The sequence below is a fragment of the Calidris pugnax genome, unplaced genomic scaffold (assembly GCF_001431845.1).
Source record: "Calidris pugnax isolate Ruff unplaced genomic scaffold, ASM143184v1 scaffold341, whole genome shotgun sequence".
Lineage (NCBI taxonomy): Eukaryota > Metazoa > Chordata > Aves > Charadriiformes > Scolopacidae > Calidris > Calidris pugnax.
The window spans coordinates 256,334-271,751 of record NW_015091149.1 but is presented as its reverse complement, the minus strand read 5'-3'; the positions used below and the strand labels follow the sequence as shown (position 1 = coordinate 271,751).

At 55.1% G+C, this 15,418-nt stretch overlaps 2 protein-coding genes across 2 annotated transcripts; one reads left to right on the top strand and one right to left on the bottom strand.

Annotated features, from left to right (window-relative positions):
- Positions 1 to 59: 59 nt before the first annotated feature.
- Positions 60 to 6,057, top strand: LOC106898000. Its single transcript, XM_014959056.1, has 4 exons — positions 60 to 183; positions 1,509 to 4,340; positions 4,595 to 4,803; positions 5,345 to 6,057. The coding sequence occupies exons 2-4, from the start codon at positions 1,926 to 1,928 to the stop codon at positions 5,412 to 5,414; spliced, it is 2,694 nt and encodes an 897-aa protein (XP_014814542.1). The 5' UTR covers positions 60 to 183; positions 1,509 to 1,925; the 3' UTR covers positions 5,415 to 6,057.
- Positions 6,058 to 6,398: 341 nt separating this feature from the next.
- On the bottom strand, positions 6,399 to 14,107 carry VAT1 (vesicle amine transport 1). Its single transcript, XM_014959176.1, has 5 exons — positions 13,904 to 14,107; positions 12,998 to 13,168; positions 12,826 to 12,915; positions 11,627 to 11,868; positions 6,399 to 10,552 (listed from the first exon to the last, which is right to left on the bottom strand). Exons 1-5 carry the CDS (start codon positions 14,094 to 14,096, stop codon positions 10,451 to 10,453), a joined length of 798 nt encoding a protein of 265 aa, XP_014814662.1. The 5' UTR covers positions 14,097 to 14,107; the 3' UTR covers positions 6,399 to 10,450.
- Positions 14,108 to 15,418: the final 1,311 nt, after the last annotated feature.

The following is a 15,418-nucleotide window of genomic DNA, read 5'->3' as shown; positions in this document are numbered from 1 at the left end:
GCCCCCGGTCCGTGTCCCCCCCCCATCCCCCCCTCGTGGGCCGGGCTAACGCCGGTGGCTACTGGCTTTTCTCATCCAGTGGCCCAAAGGATCCTGAAGGCAAAGGACCACACGCTGTCGGTGGGAGGGAAGAAGTACCCGCTGGAAGTGACGGCTCACGTCGTGGAGCCCGGCCCCGATGAGGTACCTGGGGACAGGGGGCTCCTGGCAGGAGACCTCGCTCTCTCCTTTAATCTTAATCTTTAATCTTAATTAGGCTTCAAGCAAACCCATTCTTATTCGTATTCAAATCATAGAATCATAGAATGGTCCAGGCCAGAAGGGACCTCCAAAGGCCATCTAGTCCAACCCCCCCGCAGTCAGCAGGGACACCCCCAACTAGACCAGGTTGCCCAGGGCCTCGTCGAGCCTCTCCTTGAATATCTCCAGGGAAGGGGCCTCAACCACCTCCCTGGGCAACCTGTCCCAGTGCTCCACCACCCTCACAGTGAAGAACCCTCTCCTCATCTCCAGTCTAAATCTGCTCCCCTCCAGCTTGAAGCCATTGGCCCTCGTCCTGTCACTGCAGGCCTTTCTAAACAGGCTCTCCCCAGCCTTCCTGTAGCCCCCTCAGGTACTGGAAGGCCGCTATTAGGTCTCCCCGGAGCCTCCTCTTCTTCAGGCTGAACAACCCCAGCTCCCTCAGCCTGTCCTCAGAGCAGAGGTGCTCCATCCCCCAGATCATGGAATGATTTTTTTATCAGTGCTAATAACAGGGGGGACAGCCCGGCGGGTGGTGCGTGCGGCTGTTTGGTGTTTGTGCCTGTCCCCGCAAGGCGCAACGGTCAGACTGGAGGGAAGGGGCACGTTTCCCCAGCCCATCTGGTGTTACCCTGTTAATGCCCCTGCTGTGTCATTAGCTGGACACACACTGTGGATTTTTCCTCTCTCCTCAGGAGAGCTGAGGAGGCAGCCATGCTGATGTCTGGGAGGCTCTGGAGAGTTCTTGCCTCTTTCTCCAGTTTCAAGAGAGTGTGGCAGCAGCCACATCTCACATTTTTTTTGTGTCTGAGCACTGAAAACAAGGGTGTGGGAGTTGGCCTGGCACTGCAGACCGTCCCACAGGCCTGTAGTGTCAGACGGCTTGAAGCTCTGGGAGAGCAAGGGGGTGACTGCCTCTCAGGTGCAGAAGGGCTAGGGGGTTTCTTGGGTTTGGGCTGTTTGCAGAGCTCCCGGTGTGTAGAAATGGGGCCACAGCTCTGCAATTTTCCCGTTGCTTTCCTCGCTTTTGACTATGTGAGCAATGTCCAAGAGTGGCTTGGGCTGGTGGGGCTTTTGGTCCTGCCTGTGTGGTGCTCCCACCTCGTTTGAAAGCAGGATGCTGAGGGAGAGGTGGTGGATCATGTCATCTCTGCTCTCCTAATAAGGCAGGGGCTGTGGCAAGTGTCTGGTGCATTTGCCTCCCCCTGTGCCTTGGAGGGAGTTATTTTTGGTCCTTACTCTCTCATTCCCTTGCTCTCTACTTGCAGATCTTCATAGGTGCTTGCGTGATAGTTGACTATGGCAAGCTTTCTGCTGGCAAAACCCTCCTGAGGAACTTGCATAAAAGTTACAGCAATGTGCAGTTAAACTTTGACTCCAAGAACACCCACTGCATCGTCAAGGGACCATTCACAGAGCTTCAGGCCTTCATCAGAGACTTGCTGGGCAGCCTGAACCTCAGGAACCAAGCCACTGGAGAGATCCTCTTGCCAGGTTCCAACCATGAGGCCAAAGACACCAGAACACACGACCACCAGGAAGTGCCTGACACCGTTGAGTCAGCCCAAGAGACGACAAACCTGCCAAATTTGGACCAGGTGCATGAAAAGGCAGCTAAAGTCCCATCACCTCGGGAGCCGGTGGATGGAGAAGCTGTGGAACAGCTGGAGGACTTTTCCCTGGTGATGGACTTGGACATTTACCTGTACATGCAGAGGTTCTGTGCTGCCGAGTACCAAGGGGTGCTGCGCCAGCATCATGTGGATGTGGTGGACATTAGCAGCGATGGCATCGCCATACTGTACCTCGAACCATCTGCGGGTACGTCAGGGGACCTGGAGGCCTTGCGAGAGGCCCGCCTGGCCCTGCAGCAGCTCTACCAGCAGCTGGAGGTGAGCTTGCGCAAGGAGAAGATCACCAAGGGAGGAGTGTGTACGGGCAGCCAGGCTCTCCGGGCTCTGCTGCAGGAGCTGCAGGAGCTGTATCCCCAGTTGCTCTGCCACGAGGATGAGAAGCAGCTTTACCTGATCGGGAACCTCGTTGATGTGTCCCAGGCCAAGCAGTTCCTTCAGGGCTCCAGCACCAGGAGGGGTGCACATGCAGTTGGTGGCTCCGTGCCCTCACACCCCACGACCCCTGGTCCCACGGGGGCTGCGCTGCAGAAGCCCAAGGCGCCCGTGGACACCCCGGGGCTCAACCCAGTCAGGCCAGAGCCGAGAGCTGAGCTCAAGCTGGCTGCCAACTTCAGCTCCTTGAGGGTTGACGGGGCTCGGGCTCGGGACTCGCCACCAGTGGGACAGGCACAGCTTTTTGGAAAGCACTTGTGCGAGAGCGATGCTCTTGGTCCAGCTGACCCAGCAGCACCCACCCCGCAGCACCAGCCCCGTGTTGGTACCACAGATGTGGGTGTAGATGTAGAGTCTCAGCAGAAGGGCCCCGAAGAATGGGATCAGGTGAGAGGAGGTGCCAGGCTCACACGACACAAGGCTCTGTCTTCTCTTGGGGACAAAGAAAACAGCACTTTGCGGCACCCTGGGGACTCCAAAGGCTCAAGTCCCACCAAGCACCACCCACTCACTACCACGTCTCGTACCTTTGCCACGACAAAGACCTCTTCGGATTTAGAGTCTAAACCCTCTGAACCCAGGCCTCTGCTGCGACGTTCCAGCAGCTTCTCCCTGCCAAGGCCAAAGGATGGGGAGACGTCCCCGGTGGCGGGCGGCGGGGTGAGTGAGGAGATGAGCCTGGACTCCCTGCAGTGGTCCTACCTGAGGGACGTTTGTGGCTCCGCCGTGGCCGAGCTGTGCGGGGCCGGGGCGGTGCGGGTCTCGGAGCGTCGCAGCGGGGACTGCACGGTGCTGACGCTGCGGGCGACCGACCCCAGCAAGCTTCGGCAGGCCAAGTGGAAGGTGGAAGCTCTTGTACAGAAATGTCCGGACCTCGTGTGCCAGAGCGTGAGCTACGCCGAGCTGGCCATGGAGGGCCCGGATGACGGTGCCCTGAGTGAACTGTGCAGCCTGGTGCGAGGGAACTGCCCCCAGGTTGGGCTGAGCAAAGACAAGCACAGGCTGTATCTTGCCTGCCCCAAGGAGGTGCTGCCGGCGGTGGCTGAGGCCTTCCACACCTTTTCCTCCAGGAGACTCCGTGGAATGAAGCCTTCCTCCTTGAACCCAGCGCCGGAGAGTGCAGGGCTCTTGGGGTCCAGCCCTTCCAGCAGAAGCCGGGACGCAGCGCTGGGTTCAGCCCTTCCCGACGGCCTGGAGCCCCTGCACCTGGACATTAGTGACAGAGCAGAGCCCACAGAGCTGCTCAGGGCTTCCCGGCTGCCAGAGCTTGAGGACAAGAGGTCCCCCAGTCCTTGGAGGTTCCAGCAGGCACTGGGTCAGGAGGAGGCCGGTGACCATGTTGATCCTGGGGCTGTGCAAGGAGGAAGCAGCCTTCTGAGCCCTAGCGTGGTGGATAAGCCGAGTCCTGCTGGCCTGAGGGTGTCCCAGGAACAGATGAAGACCAAACTCTCTGCAGGGGAGGCTGACCTGGCACGGCTGAAGCAGGTTTTGCCAGACAGATTCCAGTTTGCAAGAGACAAGAGCCGAGGAGGCCACACTGAAGCCATGGGTCAGCGGCGCTCCCCCCTTCCCATGGCAGATGGAGCCCCTCGCTCCCTCCCCACATGGCCATACCGGGCTGTGGCTACTGAGCCACCCGTGGCCACAGCCGAACCATCACCGGCAGCCGAGCCGGGGGGCCAGGAACAGGCCTTGCTCCCCCCAGGCAGGAGCGATGTGCAGGAGGAGCCTGACCCCTCCTCATGGCAGAGGGGCCCCAGCCTTGGACAGGAAAGCGGCCAGGCCCCTCTGGGCCGGTGTGACGCTTGCCAGGGCTCAGGTGTGACCTGCCAGGCCCCCTGCGGTCACGCTTTGTGCAGGACGTGTTTCGCAGTGGATGGCACGCGGCTGGCTTGCTGCAGCTCCTCCTCGGTTGCCCCGAGCCGCAAGATCTCGGGGACGTTCAAGATCTCCTTCATGTCTCAGAACCTGCCTGGCTACTATCGCCACCCGACGCTCCAGGTTGCCTACACCATCCCTGATGGCGTGCAAGGGGTAGGTGCCCACCTTCTCTTGGGGGGCTAGGGGGGCGGCTACATCTCTGTGCAGCAGAGATGCTGAGCTGGGGAAGGAAAAAGCTCCACACCAGGTTTGGGGGCAGCTTGGTGCTACTGAACAGTATGGGACCTCTGGTTTTGGTTCAAAGAGTCTGTGTCAGCCCACGCTCTGTGTGTTTTCAAACTGGACAGAGTCTCAGAGGCACAGCGCTCGGGTTGTTGTTGTTTAAAATGCTTTCTTCCTCTTCTAAGGTTGGCGACCCCCGCCCAGGACAGCCTTACAAAGGGGGGACTTTCTGTGCCTTCCTGCCTGACAACGCGGAAGGGCAGAAGACAGCAGTGCTGCTGAAGAAGGCATTTGAGCAGGGGCTGACGTTCCAGATCAAGTCCTTTAATGGAGAGGAGAGAGTGACATGGGGCCTTATCCCACACAAAACCTCCTGGGATGGAGGCAAAGCCAGGTACGGTCCAGCTCACCCCAAGCTTCCAGGTGTGGGGTTCAATTTCATAGAATCATAGAATCATTCAGGTTGGAAGAGACCCTTGGGATCATCGAGTCCAACCATCTACCCTACAACTACAAAGTCCTCCCCTAATTTGTTTTTTTAGTAATTGGAGGAGGAGAACCATGGGCTCTGGATCAACAAACCCTGGCATGGGTGCCTCTCCCAGGCCCTCGTGATGGCTGAGTTGGTGCCTCCCATTGCTTCAGCTCCCAGGGCAGCCGTGGTGTGGCAGAGCAGCCCTGGCACCCTCCAGCTGGAGCCAAAGCCCTTCCCCATCCCACACCCAGAAGTTCTCTGTGGCCAAGAATTCTGGGCCCTGTTCCCTCACAGCTTCCTGACTTTTCCCATGACAGGGCTCTGCAGCAGCAGCTCCCTGGGAGCAGGACTTCCACCCTCAGCCCCTGGTGAAGGGATGGGGCAAAAAAATAAACTGTGGCTGCCCTCGGGGGTTTTAGCACCGTCAGCAGGACTGACAGCACTTCCCTCTGCCCCACAGGAACGGTTATCCGGACGCCCAGTATCTCCGCGAGGTTTGCACGGTGCTGAAGAAACTGGGCATCGCCTGAGACTCCCTGCCTGAGCAGCCACAGCCCGTGCCTTCACTTCTCCTTCCTTCCCAGCTGGTAAAAAAAAAACGCAGCTTAACACAGACAGCTCAGCAAAAAGGAGGTGTTTGTCCAAGGAGCCTTTGTGTCCCCAGAGGCAGCCGGAAACCTGCACGTTAATGACAGCAGCACCCCTGTCCCTGCCCCCCGAAAGCCTCAGCGTGGACCAGAGCTCCCCTGGAACTCCAGCCCCTCCTGGATGCTTGTCCTCACCAGGCAGCTCGTTCCCATGCCAGCTCCAGGCTGAGCCCTGGCTTTCAGCAGCATCACCCCAACCTGGGCAGGAGCCCAGCCCCATCTTCTGGAAGTCTCTTCCCCCTCTGGCCCCTACAGGCAGGTTCCAGCTCAGCTGCCACCAGAGCCTGTGCTGGGACCAGGCTGTCATTAGTGTCAGCTGCTCACCCAGACATTTCCACCCCGGAGCCAGCAGCCCCAGGCTCTAGGTCCTCCCCAGCACCTGCTCCAGGGGCCGCAGGCGACCGGGTGCTCTCCTGGGGGGGCACAAGCAGCTTCCAGCGCCGAGGGCAGCTGCCTCCCACCAGAACACGCAGGCAGGGACAGGCATTAATGAAGCAGCACAAATAAACGTGATTTATTCCCCCCATCTTTGAGTAGTGGCTGTTCATGCTTTGTCTGACCATCACCCCAGGGCCCCCAGCTCAATCCCAACTCGCTCCAGAGAAACCCTGACACAGAGCGAAGCCATGGAAGGGCTTTGCAAACAAAAATCACCATTGCTGCCCTCCAGGACAGGGTTTAGAAGATCAATGCACCACTCGAGGCAAAAATTAACACTTGTCCTTGAGAGCAGAGGCACGTTCTCACCCTGGGAGAGTTGGGGTTTATAAACTGGATGTGTCCACCCCAAGAAGCAACACAAGTGCCCCAGAGGCTGAGCTGGGGACAGAGGGTTCATTCCAGCAGAAGACAGAGCAGCACAGCACGGAGAGTTTTGTTATGCTTTTAATTAACATTTGACACACATAAGGCATATGGTAACATTAGACAGGAGCATTACACATTATAGTCATGTAAACAGCATTGGCACACGTGCTTTCTGTCCAACTTGGTTACACACACAAAGCAGAATATATTTTTTTTAAACAAAGATTGTTGATGTGTCTGTAGGATGAGGATCTGCAAACAAACGTGACTCAGACAGTACAGACCAGACCATATGTTGTAAGAGGCTCAGAGTCTAATGTGTGTCACATCACACTCACGTACTACTTGCCAGCCACGCTTCACCATCACCAGGGCTTCGCACACTAGAGACCTCATTAGGCAGCAAGAGTGGTTTTACACCTATGACAGCAGCTGTACGTGGGCCAGGATCCCGCACCAATTAAAGCCTGAGGCCCACAATGCTTCTTACTTCTTCCCCAGTCAGTCAATTCCCAAATGAAATGTCCAGTTAAACTCCTTCCCCCCGACTCCAAAGCCCTTGGCTGGGGACACACTCCCCTGCGAAGCCCAGGCTGATTCACAACACTGAGAGAAACCAGAGAGCCAAAAAACGTGATAAAAGCTGCCTGGTGATAGCAAAGGAGCTGTGTTTTGTCCAAAAGGCAACTTGGGAAGGCAACTGCAGTAACAACATGGGAGTCACCAGCCCAGGACCCCCTGTGCTGAGCAGCCCCTGGCCATGGGCAGGGATGGGGACTGGGACCCCCCTCCTCTGCCCACGAGCTCCTCACTCCCACTCTCCTTGGGACTCCTCACAACCTTGGGGTCAGACAATCAGAGCTGGAATGGCACGTGCAATTCAAGCACAGGAACCTCCCCTTTCCTCAAGAGCACAACTGCGCCCTGAACAGTTAAGCAACATTGAGTGGAATGATTTTATCCTAGGGTTTTTGTTGGTTTGTGGTTTTTTTTTTGCTTTGGTATACAAACCTGCTGGTTAGCTTTGAGTTAAGACACTTGAAGTTGTTTTACAGAGGTTCTGTACTTATTGGCCCATAAAATGTTTGTTCAAAAAAAAAAAAAAAGGTAAAAAAAAGCAAAACCAAAAAAAAAACTGACCAGCCACGAGCACCCGGAGCAGAGCACTGACCAGGGAGGCAGAGAGGAGCAAGGTCAGCTTTAATCTCGGTTTTTCTAAGAAAACATTGTTGCTACTGAGGGAGATTAATCTGTCAGTGCTGAACTCTGAGGGGCAGTAATTGAGCCCTCAGAAGGGCCCCAGGAATTCACAGGTAGAAGATAGAGGAGCTGCCACCCAGAGAGTGTCAGGAGCCAGGACTGTTTCCCAAGAGCTAAGGCTGGAGCAGATAAAGCCTCAGGAGAAGATAAAGCCTTGCTCGAGCCACCCTGGGGGAGACAAGGGCTCTGCACAGGCTCTTCTGGATGGGGGAACCATCCAAGAACCACCAGGAGGGCCCAGGAAAGGCTGAGAGACACGGAAAGGGACCATCTCATTCACAGTAAGGCAGACGACACCGGCGTTCACCGGAGTCGTTAACAGGGTTTTGGCAATACTTTGAAAAGGCCAGAATGGAAAAGGCTCCAGTGACTTCCCAGTCCTCCCAGGGCGTGCAGAAGGCACTGAGATGCTGTTTTCTGCCGTGCAGCAGAGGCAGTGTCAGGGTGTCCATGGGGGGGCTGCGAGACCCCACTCCCCGCTGCGGCGGGAGCCCGGCCGTGCCCCCGACCCAAGGCCACCCACGTAAGGCACCGAGCGCTCGGCCGAGAGCAAAACAGGGGGAGGATGTTACAGCAAAACACAGTTTGATGGTTTTCCCCTTTCCAAGCGTGCAGAACCCGGAGAGGCACAAGGCTGTGCACCATTTGAGCACGCGGCTCTTTCATCAAGGTCAAGTCCAATTTCTCAAAGAACAGGTCCAGACTTCCCATTTCAGCAATTTAAGACAGTCCTTCTGTTGTCAGACCTGGCAAAGCAGCATGAGACACTGTTGGATTTTAATCTAAATTAGCAGGGTAGGGCAGGTGGAGGAGGAGAAGCAACGAGATTTTGGATTCAGAAAGGTTAAGGGTTGTGCTTGCGAGTTTCATCAGACCATGTTTATGAAGTTCATGGATCAAGTGCGAGAGACAGACTGACAGGGACCTGTGACAGGGCTCTGGCCTCCTCTGAAGGTGGTTTAATACTTAAAGGTGCCCAGGGCAGGTGCCCTGGAGGCTGTGCCCACGTGTTTCTGAAAGGTGGCAGAACCAGGGGCAGACCCAAGCACCTGAAATACAAGCTGTGCTGCTGGAGATAGAGCAGGCTGAGGAAGGAGCCACCTTCCTCACCCCCACAGGAACCCCCCAGCCCTGCACGGAGCTTGGCTGCTCCCAAGCAGCCAAGGGGCTTCACACATGGAGCCCTTTGCCCACCCGGTGCCTTCCCTCCTGCAGAAGCCTGGTAGAGAGGTTTGGTCCTGCAGCCTGAGCTCCTCCGTGACAGGCAGCTCTTCTTGGCACCCTCAGGTTCACCTTTTCAAATCCAAAATGAAGTCTATAAAAGCCTGACAGCACCCACAACCAATGACAAAGCCTCAAAGCAAGCACAAACAGCACCACAGTCACTCAGGGCTGGACACGGAGTCCAGCAGGGATGGGGGCACCACCCAGGACACGAAGTGCTCACAGAACTAGGCTTGGGTCTCTGCACAGCTACATCTCCAAATGCGTGGAAGGAAAGAGGAAGAGAAACTGAGTTCTGGTCTGGGAAGAACACCCCGAGCAGCTCATAAACCTTTGGTGCTGGAAGAGAGCCCAGGGGTCCCAAGACTTGCAGTGTCAGGGGAAGAAGAGTCAAGCTCTTCTGCAGCACTGAACCACGAGGTGGGAGCTGGTCTGAGCTGACATCCACCTAGCTGGCTAGAGAGAACAGAAAGCACAACTTAAGCTACTCAAGATGCCCAGGCCAAGAGTCTGGGCATTTACCCTCTACACTGGTGACTTGGCAACAGCTTTGCTGGGTGCGTGGCACAGAAAGAGCCAGCCTGGGCTCCTGAGAAGCTTCGGGCTTATAGGACTGGCTCTTGCAAGTTCCTTCCCAAACCACAACAGGGCACAGCACAAAGCAAGCACTAACAGGGGCTTATTTTGTTCCCATCTTGCTGAAGTCTGATTCAACACCACAGCCCTTGGAAATACAAACAACGAGGGTGAAGTTCAGCCTTAACAATACCAATTGGAGCCCAACATTAATAAAGCACAGAGCCAACGCCAATTTTTCCAGTCATTTGAGACACAGTTGAGTCCTTATGGTCTCTAGAAATCAGACACAGTTTAGGTCTCCCTATATGGTTTGGAATCAGAAAATGGACAAGATCAAGTTACCTAACTGAAACTTTTCTCCTGTGTTCAGACACAGCCCGTCGGGTTATTTGCCGACTGCACAGAGAAGTGACTGCAAATTAAGTGCAATATGCCATAGACTCCAAAATGCCAGGATTCATAAGGCAAAGACAACGTGACCTGTCACTATCTGACTGGTGTTGGAGGCCAACGAAAGCAGAGGGGAAAGAGGGGGGGTGTCAGTGGGAACAGAAGAGCAGCCCGTGTTAGAATTAAACCAGGCCAGTGGCTGAGGACACATCCTAAGGTGGGTCCGTTCTCCTGCTGAACAAGTTCTCAACAGCAGCAACACAACTGCTTCAGCAGGGCTGTGTGCGGGGAGATACCTGGCAGTTGGTAGAGTATGTACAGTGAGAGGCTGGGCAGTTGTTAATCACCAACTGCCCGGAAGCTTCAGCTGTGCTGCCAGAGAAAAATCAGGTTAGTTTGGAAATTCAATAAGAGAAACAAGTGATTAGAAAAAAAAAAAAATGTATGAAATAAACAGGCTTCAAAACAGAGAGCTAGGGCAGGAGGCATGGCTGGAAAAGGGTCAGTCACAGCGAGAGCATGCAAACCTCATCTGAACCTTAACCACGATGTTCTTGTACTGGTGAACTGAAGATGGAAGCTACTGATCTGTCCATTTCCAGGTCCCAAAGATCAGGGAGTTAAACCATGAATTCACAATCTGCACACATCTCTTCTCCTTAGTTCTCCTCTTTTTTGGATTCTTCCTTGGGTGCCTCAGGAACCAGGATGACTTTTCCAACATTCTTCTTCTCTTGCATCTGCCTCATGGCATCTGCCACCTGGAAGAACATGGATCTGATGAGACCCACACCCACCACCCAGTGCGGTCATGCCCTTCCTGGGCCCCTTGGTCCACCCACACCAGCCTGAGGGCTACCCAAGAGGCAGCTTTCCTGGCAGACCAAGGAAGTGCCAAGCATTTGGGTGCCTCTGCATGACGCATTTTGGACAGAGTTGGGCAGCTACCCCAGCCTTCCCCATGGAAAACTCTCCTCAAGAATTCACAGACCAACTGTGACACACATAAGGATGTTCTGCTACACAAACCGTGGAAGAACAAAGTGTGTGTCACCACAGGTTCCTCTCCAAACAGAGGAGAGCACTGCAGAAACCCAGTCAACATCCAGAAGGACAATGCTTCTACCATCTTCACAACCACAGAACAGATTTTTATTATATTATCATTATTTTTAAGCAAAACAGCACCTGGGCCAGGCCTGGAATCAAGAGTTTTCCTTCAGCATTTGCATCAGAGTAGTTCTCAGGTACTAAGAGCACCTGATCATGAGCAAGTCCTTCGCTCCCCTCCACTTAGTCCTACCCCAGAAAGGATTTCCAAGGGAAGAACCTGACCCTGCCTGGACACATCAATGGAACAATAGTGAGCAGAGCAGAGCTGCTGAAAAAAACTGCCACTCCCTGCCATCATCTTCATTCTGCTTTACTGCCTGGGCTCTTTTTCACTGCTGGAAGGGCAGCAGCAACCTTCCCAGCCGTCTGCTTAATTACAAAGTGCAGACGATGGCAGTCTCCAGCCTGATGCACAATCCAGCCCCTCCACAGGCAGCTGCCACCCCCAGAGCGCAGCTGAGCACCCCCCCTGCTCCCCAGGGACACTGTCTGGCCTTGCCCTGTTCTGTGCACTGCAGCAGAAGAGCCCGGCCACTTCACTCCCCCTTAATATCTTAAAAGGAAAAAGGCACTGGCTGTCTGAGAACAGATGGTGATTAAACATTTGCAACAGTTCAGCCCCCAAGAACAAGGTGCTCCCACCGATGCAGAGCTCACTGTGCAGAAAACAATCACCCAGTAATTTCTGGGTGCTGCCAGCCTGTGCATTAGCTCAGACTTACCTGATCAAAGGGCCACACAGAGTCTATTTTGGGCTTGATTTTGCCTTGACTGTACAGGCTAATCAGCTTGGCTACAACACCTCCAACAAGCTCAACTTCTTCATCCATATATCCAAGGTGGTAGCCACACACAGCCTTGTTATGGTGGAGGAGCTGCAAGGCGTTGATGCTGAACTGGTTCCACCAGGTTTTAGCCATAGCCATGAGGTTCTTCTTCTGCCCAGTGAGCAGGTTTGCTACCCCTAAAAAGAAGAGACAAGCAGCAATGAGGTGGAATCAACACAGCCTGAGAGACAGTGGGCATCCCACCAGCTCAGACAACACACAGAGCAACAGCCACTCACAACGATGGAGGAGAGAGGTGAGAACTGGATCTGGTGGAACTGGGATCTGCCCAGTCAACCTTCAATGGAAGCAAGTACCTGCCTCAGCCTCAAGATATGCAGAATTTGGATTATTGGCACCCATATATTGCAAAAATATAGATCAATTCCTCTCTTAGGAGGGCAGCAGCTCGACTGGAGCTCGGGCAGAAGGAGGGGAGGGTTATGAGTCCTATCCAGGCTGGCAGGACAGCACTGCCCTCCTGCAGCCAGGCTTCTCCAGGGGAGCCACCGAGCTGGGACAGCAGAGGCTGCACAGTGGTGCAAGTGTCTGGAATCCCGTTGGGGGCTGTGTGAGGGCTTTTGTCTACGGGACAAAATCACAGTGTTTCAGGGCTGGGGAATGGAGAGATAAGTATTCAGCAGCCTCAAACCTCGTCACCCACACATCCTCTAGGAGAAAAGCAAGGCTCTATTAGTGCTGTGCATTAAGTCAGCCTGGACAAAGCAGCTGTGCCAGCGTTCCTCCGTGAGGACATTCCAGCTTCCCCTGTGGGCACCAGCTCACACTCGGAGAGGGATCTCACCATGGGAGGGCAGAGCCTTGGGGCCTGTGACCAGAGCTCTTAGGACAAGGCACAAACCTCCCTCCCCTCAGTGCCTCACCCAGGAGAAGCATCCTAAAGCCTTTGGGAAATAATTGGACTGAACACAGAGAGAGCAGCCAGCAGCAGTGACACCCTCCCTGTGGATCCAGGGCCACCTTTGCCACCACAGTCCGTCCTCCACCAGCGCTGTGGCTGGATCCAGAGCCACCTTTGCCACCACAGTCCCTCTTAGACCAGCACTGTGGCTGGAGCAGCCACTCACACTCACCGTACGTGATGAGTTTGCCCATGGGCTTCAACAGGTTAAATGCTTTGGACGTATCGGATCCTCCCAGGGGGTCCATGACAATGTCAACACCTGGAGGGAATTGAAAGTAACTAAAAGTTTCTTTCCACTTGAAAGAAATGCAGGACATAGATCGTCCCCCACCACAAAGTACCTTTGGGAGAGATTTTCCGGACCTCCTCTGCGTAATCCATCGTTCTGTAGTCAATGGGGTGAGCAACTCCACTCTCCTTGAGCCCCTCGTGCTTGGAGGCAGACGCTGTGCCAAAAATGGTGACATTTTCTACGGTCTTGCACAGCTGGATGGCAGCAGTCCCCACACCACCTGAAAACCAGCAGTGAGAAAGCCTTAGAAGCAAACAGCCCCAGCTGTCAGAAAAGCCTCTGGACAGGAACATCACCCCTCTCTGTACCCATTGCAGAGCCAGGAGGGTACAGAATACAGAGCTGGGACTCTTTAGTCTGGAGAAGAGAAGGCTGAGGGGAGACCTTATCAATGCCTATAAGTACCTAAAGGGTGGGTTGAAGGAGGAGGGAGCCAGACTCTTTTCAGTGGTTCCCAGTGAGAGGACGAGGGGCAACGGGCACAAGTTGGAACAGAAGAGGTTCCACTCAAATGAGAGGAGAAACTTCTTCACGGTGAGGGTGGCAGAGCCCTGGAACAGGCTGCCCAGGGAGGGTGTGGAGTCCCCTTCCTTGGAGATTTTCAAGACCCTCCTGGATGCTCCTGAGTAACATGCTGTAACTCTAGGCAATCCTGCTTCAGCAGGGGAGTTGGACTAGATGATCTCTATGGTCCCTTCCAACTCTAAAATTCAGTGAAACCAGTGAAAAGCTTTCTTTGGGCAGGCTGATGCTTGGGACATGCTGGGGGAGACCCACCCCGGCTGCTGGGAGATGGTTTCAGCGTTTGCCAGCGCCTGGGTCGGTGTGAAGGCACCTGGCAGGTGACATCCTCTCAGTCCAGCCCCTCTCCAGTTGCTCCCCCACCCGTGTCACCCACTCAGAAGCTGCACGTTGAGACCAAGAGTCTCGGCGCAGGTTGGCAAGAACTATTTACCTGCAGCCATGTGGATGAGGACGCTCTGGTTGGGTCTCAGGTTCCCGAAGTCAAACAGGATCATGTAGGCAGTGATGTAGTTGACAAGAAGAGCAGCCGCTTCCTCGAAGCTCATCCCCTCGGGCATGGGGAAAGTATGACTGGCCGGTACGTTCACGACTTCTTGCCAGAGCCCTGACCTAGCCAGGACCATCACCTTATCACCAACCTAAAACCAGAGGACAAGGTGGTCTCAAGCAAGCCCTGGGTTAGCAGAAGTCATCACACCCGTGCCCTCCGTAGCCCAGAGGGGGTACACGTGGCCCTTTTCTGTGCAGAGGGTCTGCAGGGACTCAGCACCCCTGGGCTTGGGTGGGAGCTGCAGCCTGTGCTCCTCTCGTGGGGCAAACCGCCCCACAGCACCTCTCCCCACAGACCTGGGCACACACCAGGAGCCTTAGAGGGATCGTGGACACCCCAGGCTCCATCTTGCACCCAGTGTGCTGCCCCACTGCCAGCTGCCCCCCAAGAGGGATGGGGGTCCTGCCCTGCCCAAGCTGGGAGCAGGAGTCTGACCACCACGGAATATTTCTGCTTCCCCCTACAAGCATCATTCTGCCAAACCTGCAGGAGGCTCAGGGCAATGCTTCACAGGATCAGCCCTGGAAAAAGCATGTCCAGCCTGAGGAAAACCTCCCAGGTCTAAGCCTGAAGTAGGAGGCATCCCCCAAAATCTGTTCTTATCCCACTGGGTGAGGAACATCTGCTCTCGTTGTAACGGGAGGGAGACAGCAAAACACTAAGCAGTCACACCAGCGAGCAGAGCCAAGGCAGGGAGCAGAAAGGCTCCTCGGATTGTGGGTTTGGCATTTACACTTGAGTAAACCGAGATGTTTTCCTGGAGGGGAGGAAATCATCTTTGACACTGTTGCTTTTTTTTGAGACACTTTGTTTTTCCTAGTTGTACACCCAGGAATCATCTTAAAGCCTCAACATTAGACCCAAAGATCTGGGATACACAAAGCCAACTCCTCTGTCCTCCCAGGTTGGCAGAAATGCAGCAGCCAAAGGCTCGTGGGGCAGAAACCCAGCACCAGGAGCATCCCACCCGCTGGTGCCCACCCCTGGCCCCCCTCAGAGGGCTCTGGCCAGCTCTGCAGCCCTTCCCTTCCATGTTTAAGAGCTTGGCTGCAAACATAGAATGGTCTAGGTTGGAAGAGACCCTTGGGATCATCGAGTCCAACCATCTCCCCTACTCTACAAAGTCCTCCCCTACACCATGTCCCTCAGCACTGCATCTAAACGTGTCCAGAAAGAGCTCAGTCACGCTTTGGGCCAACATCCCACCAGCGCTCGCCCCCGACACAAAAACGTGGTCCACACAGATACACCTGCTGGTCCCCCCGATGGCACCCAGCTCACCCCCATGATGGCACCCAGCTTGTAACCCCACGATAGCACCCAGCTTGTCCCCCCGATGGCACCCAGCTCGTCACCCCACGACGGCACCCCACCCAGCTCGTCACCCCACGACCC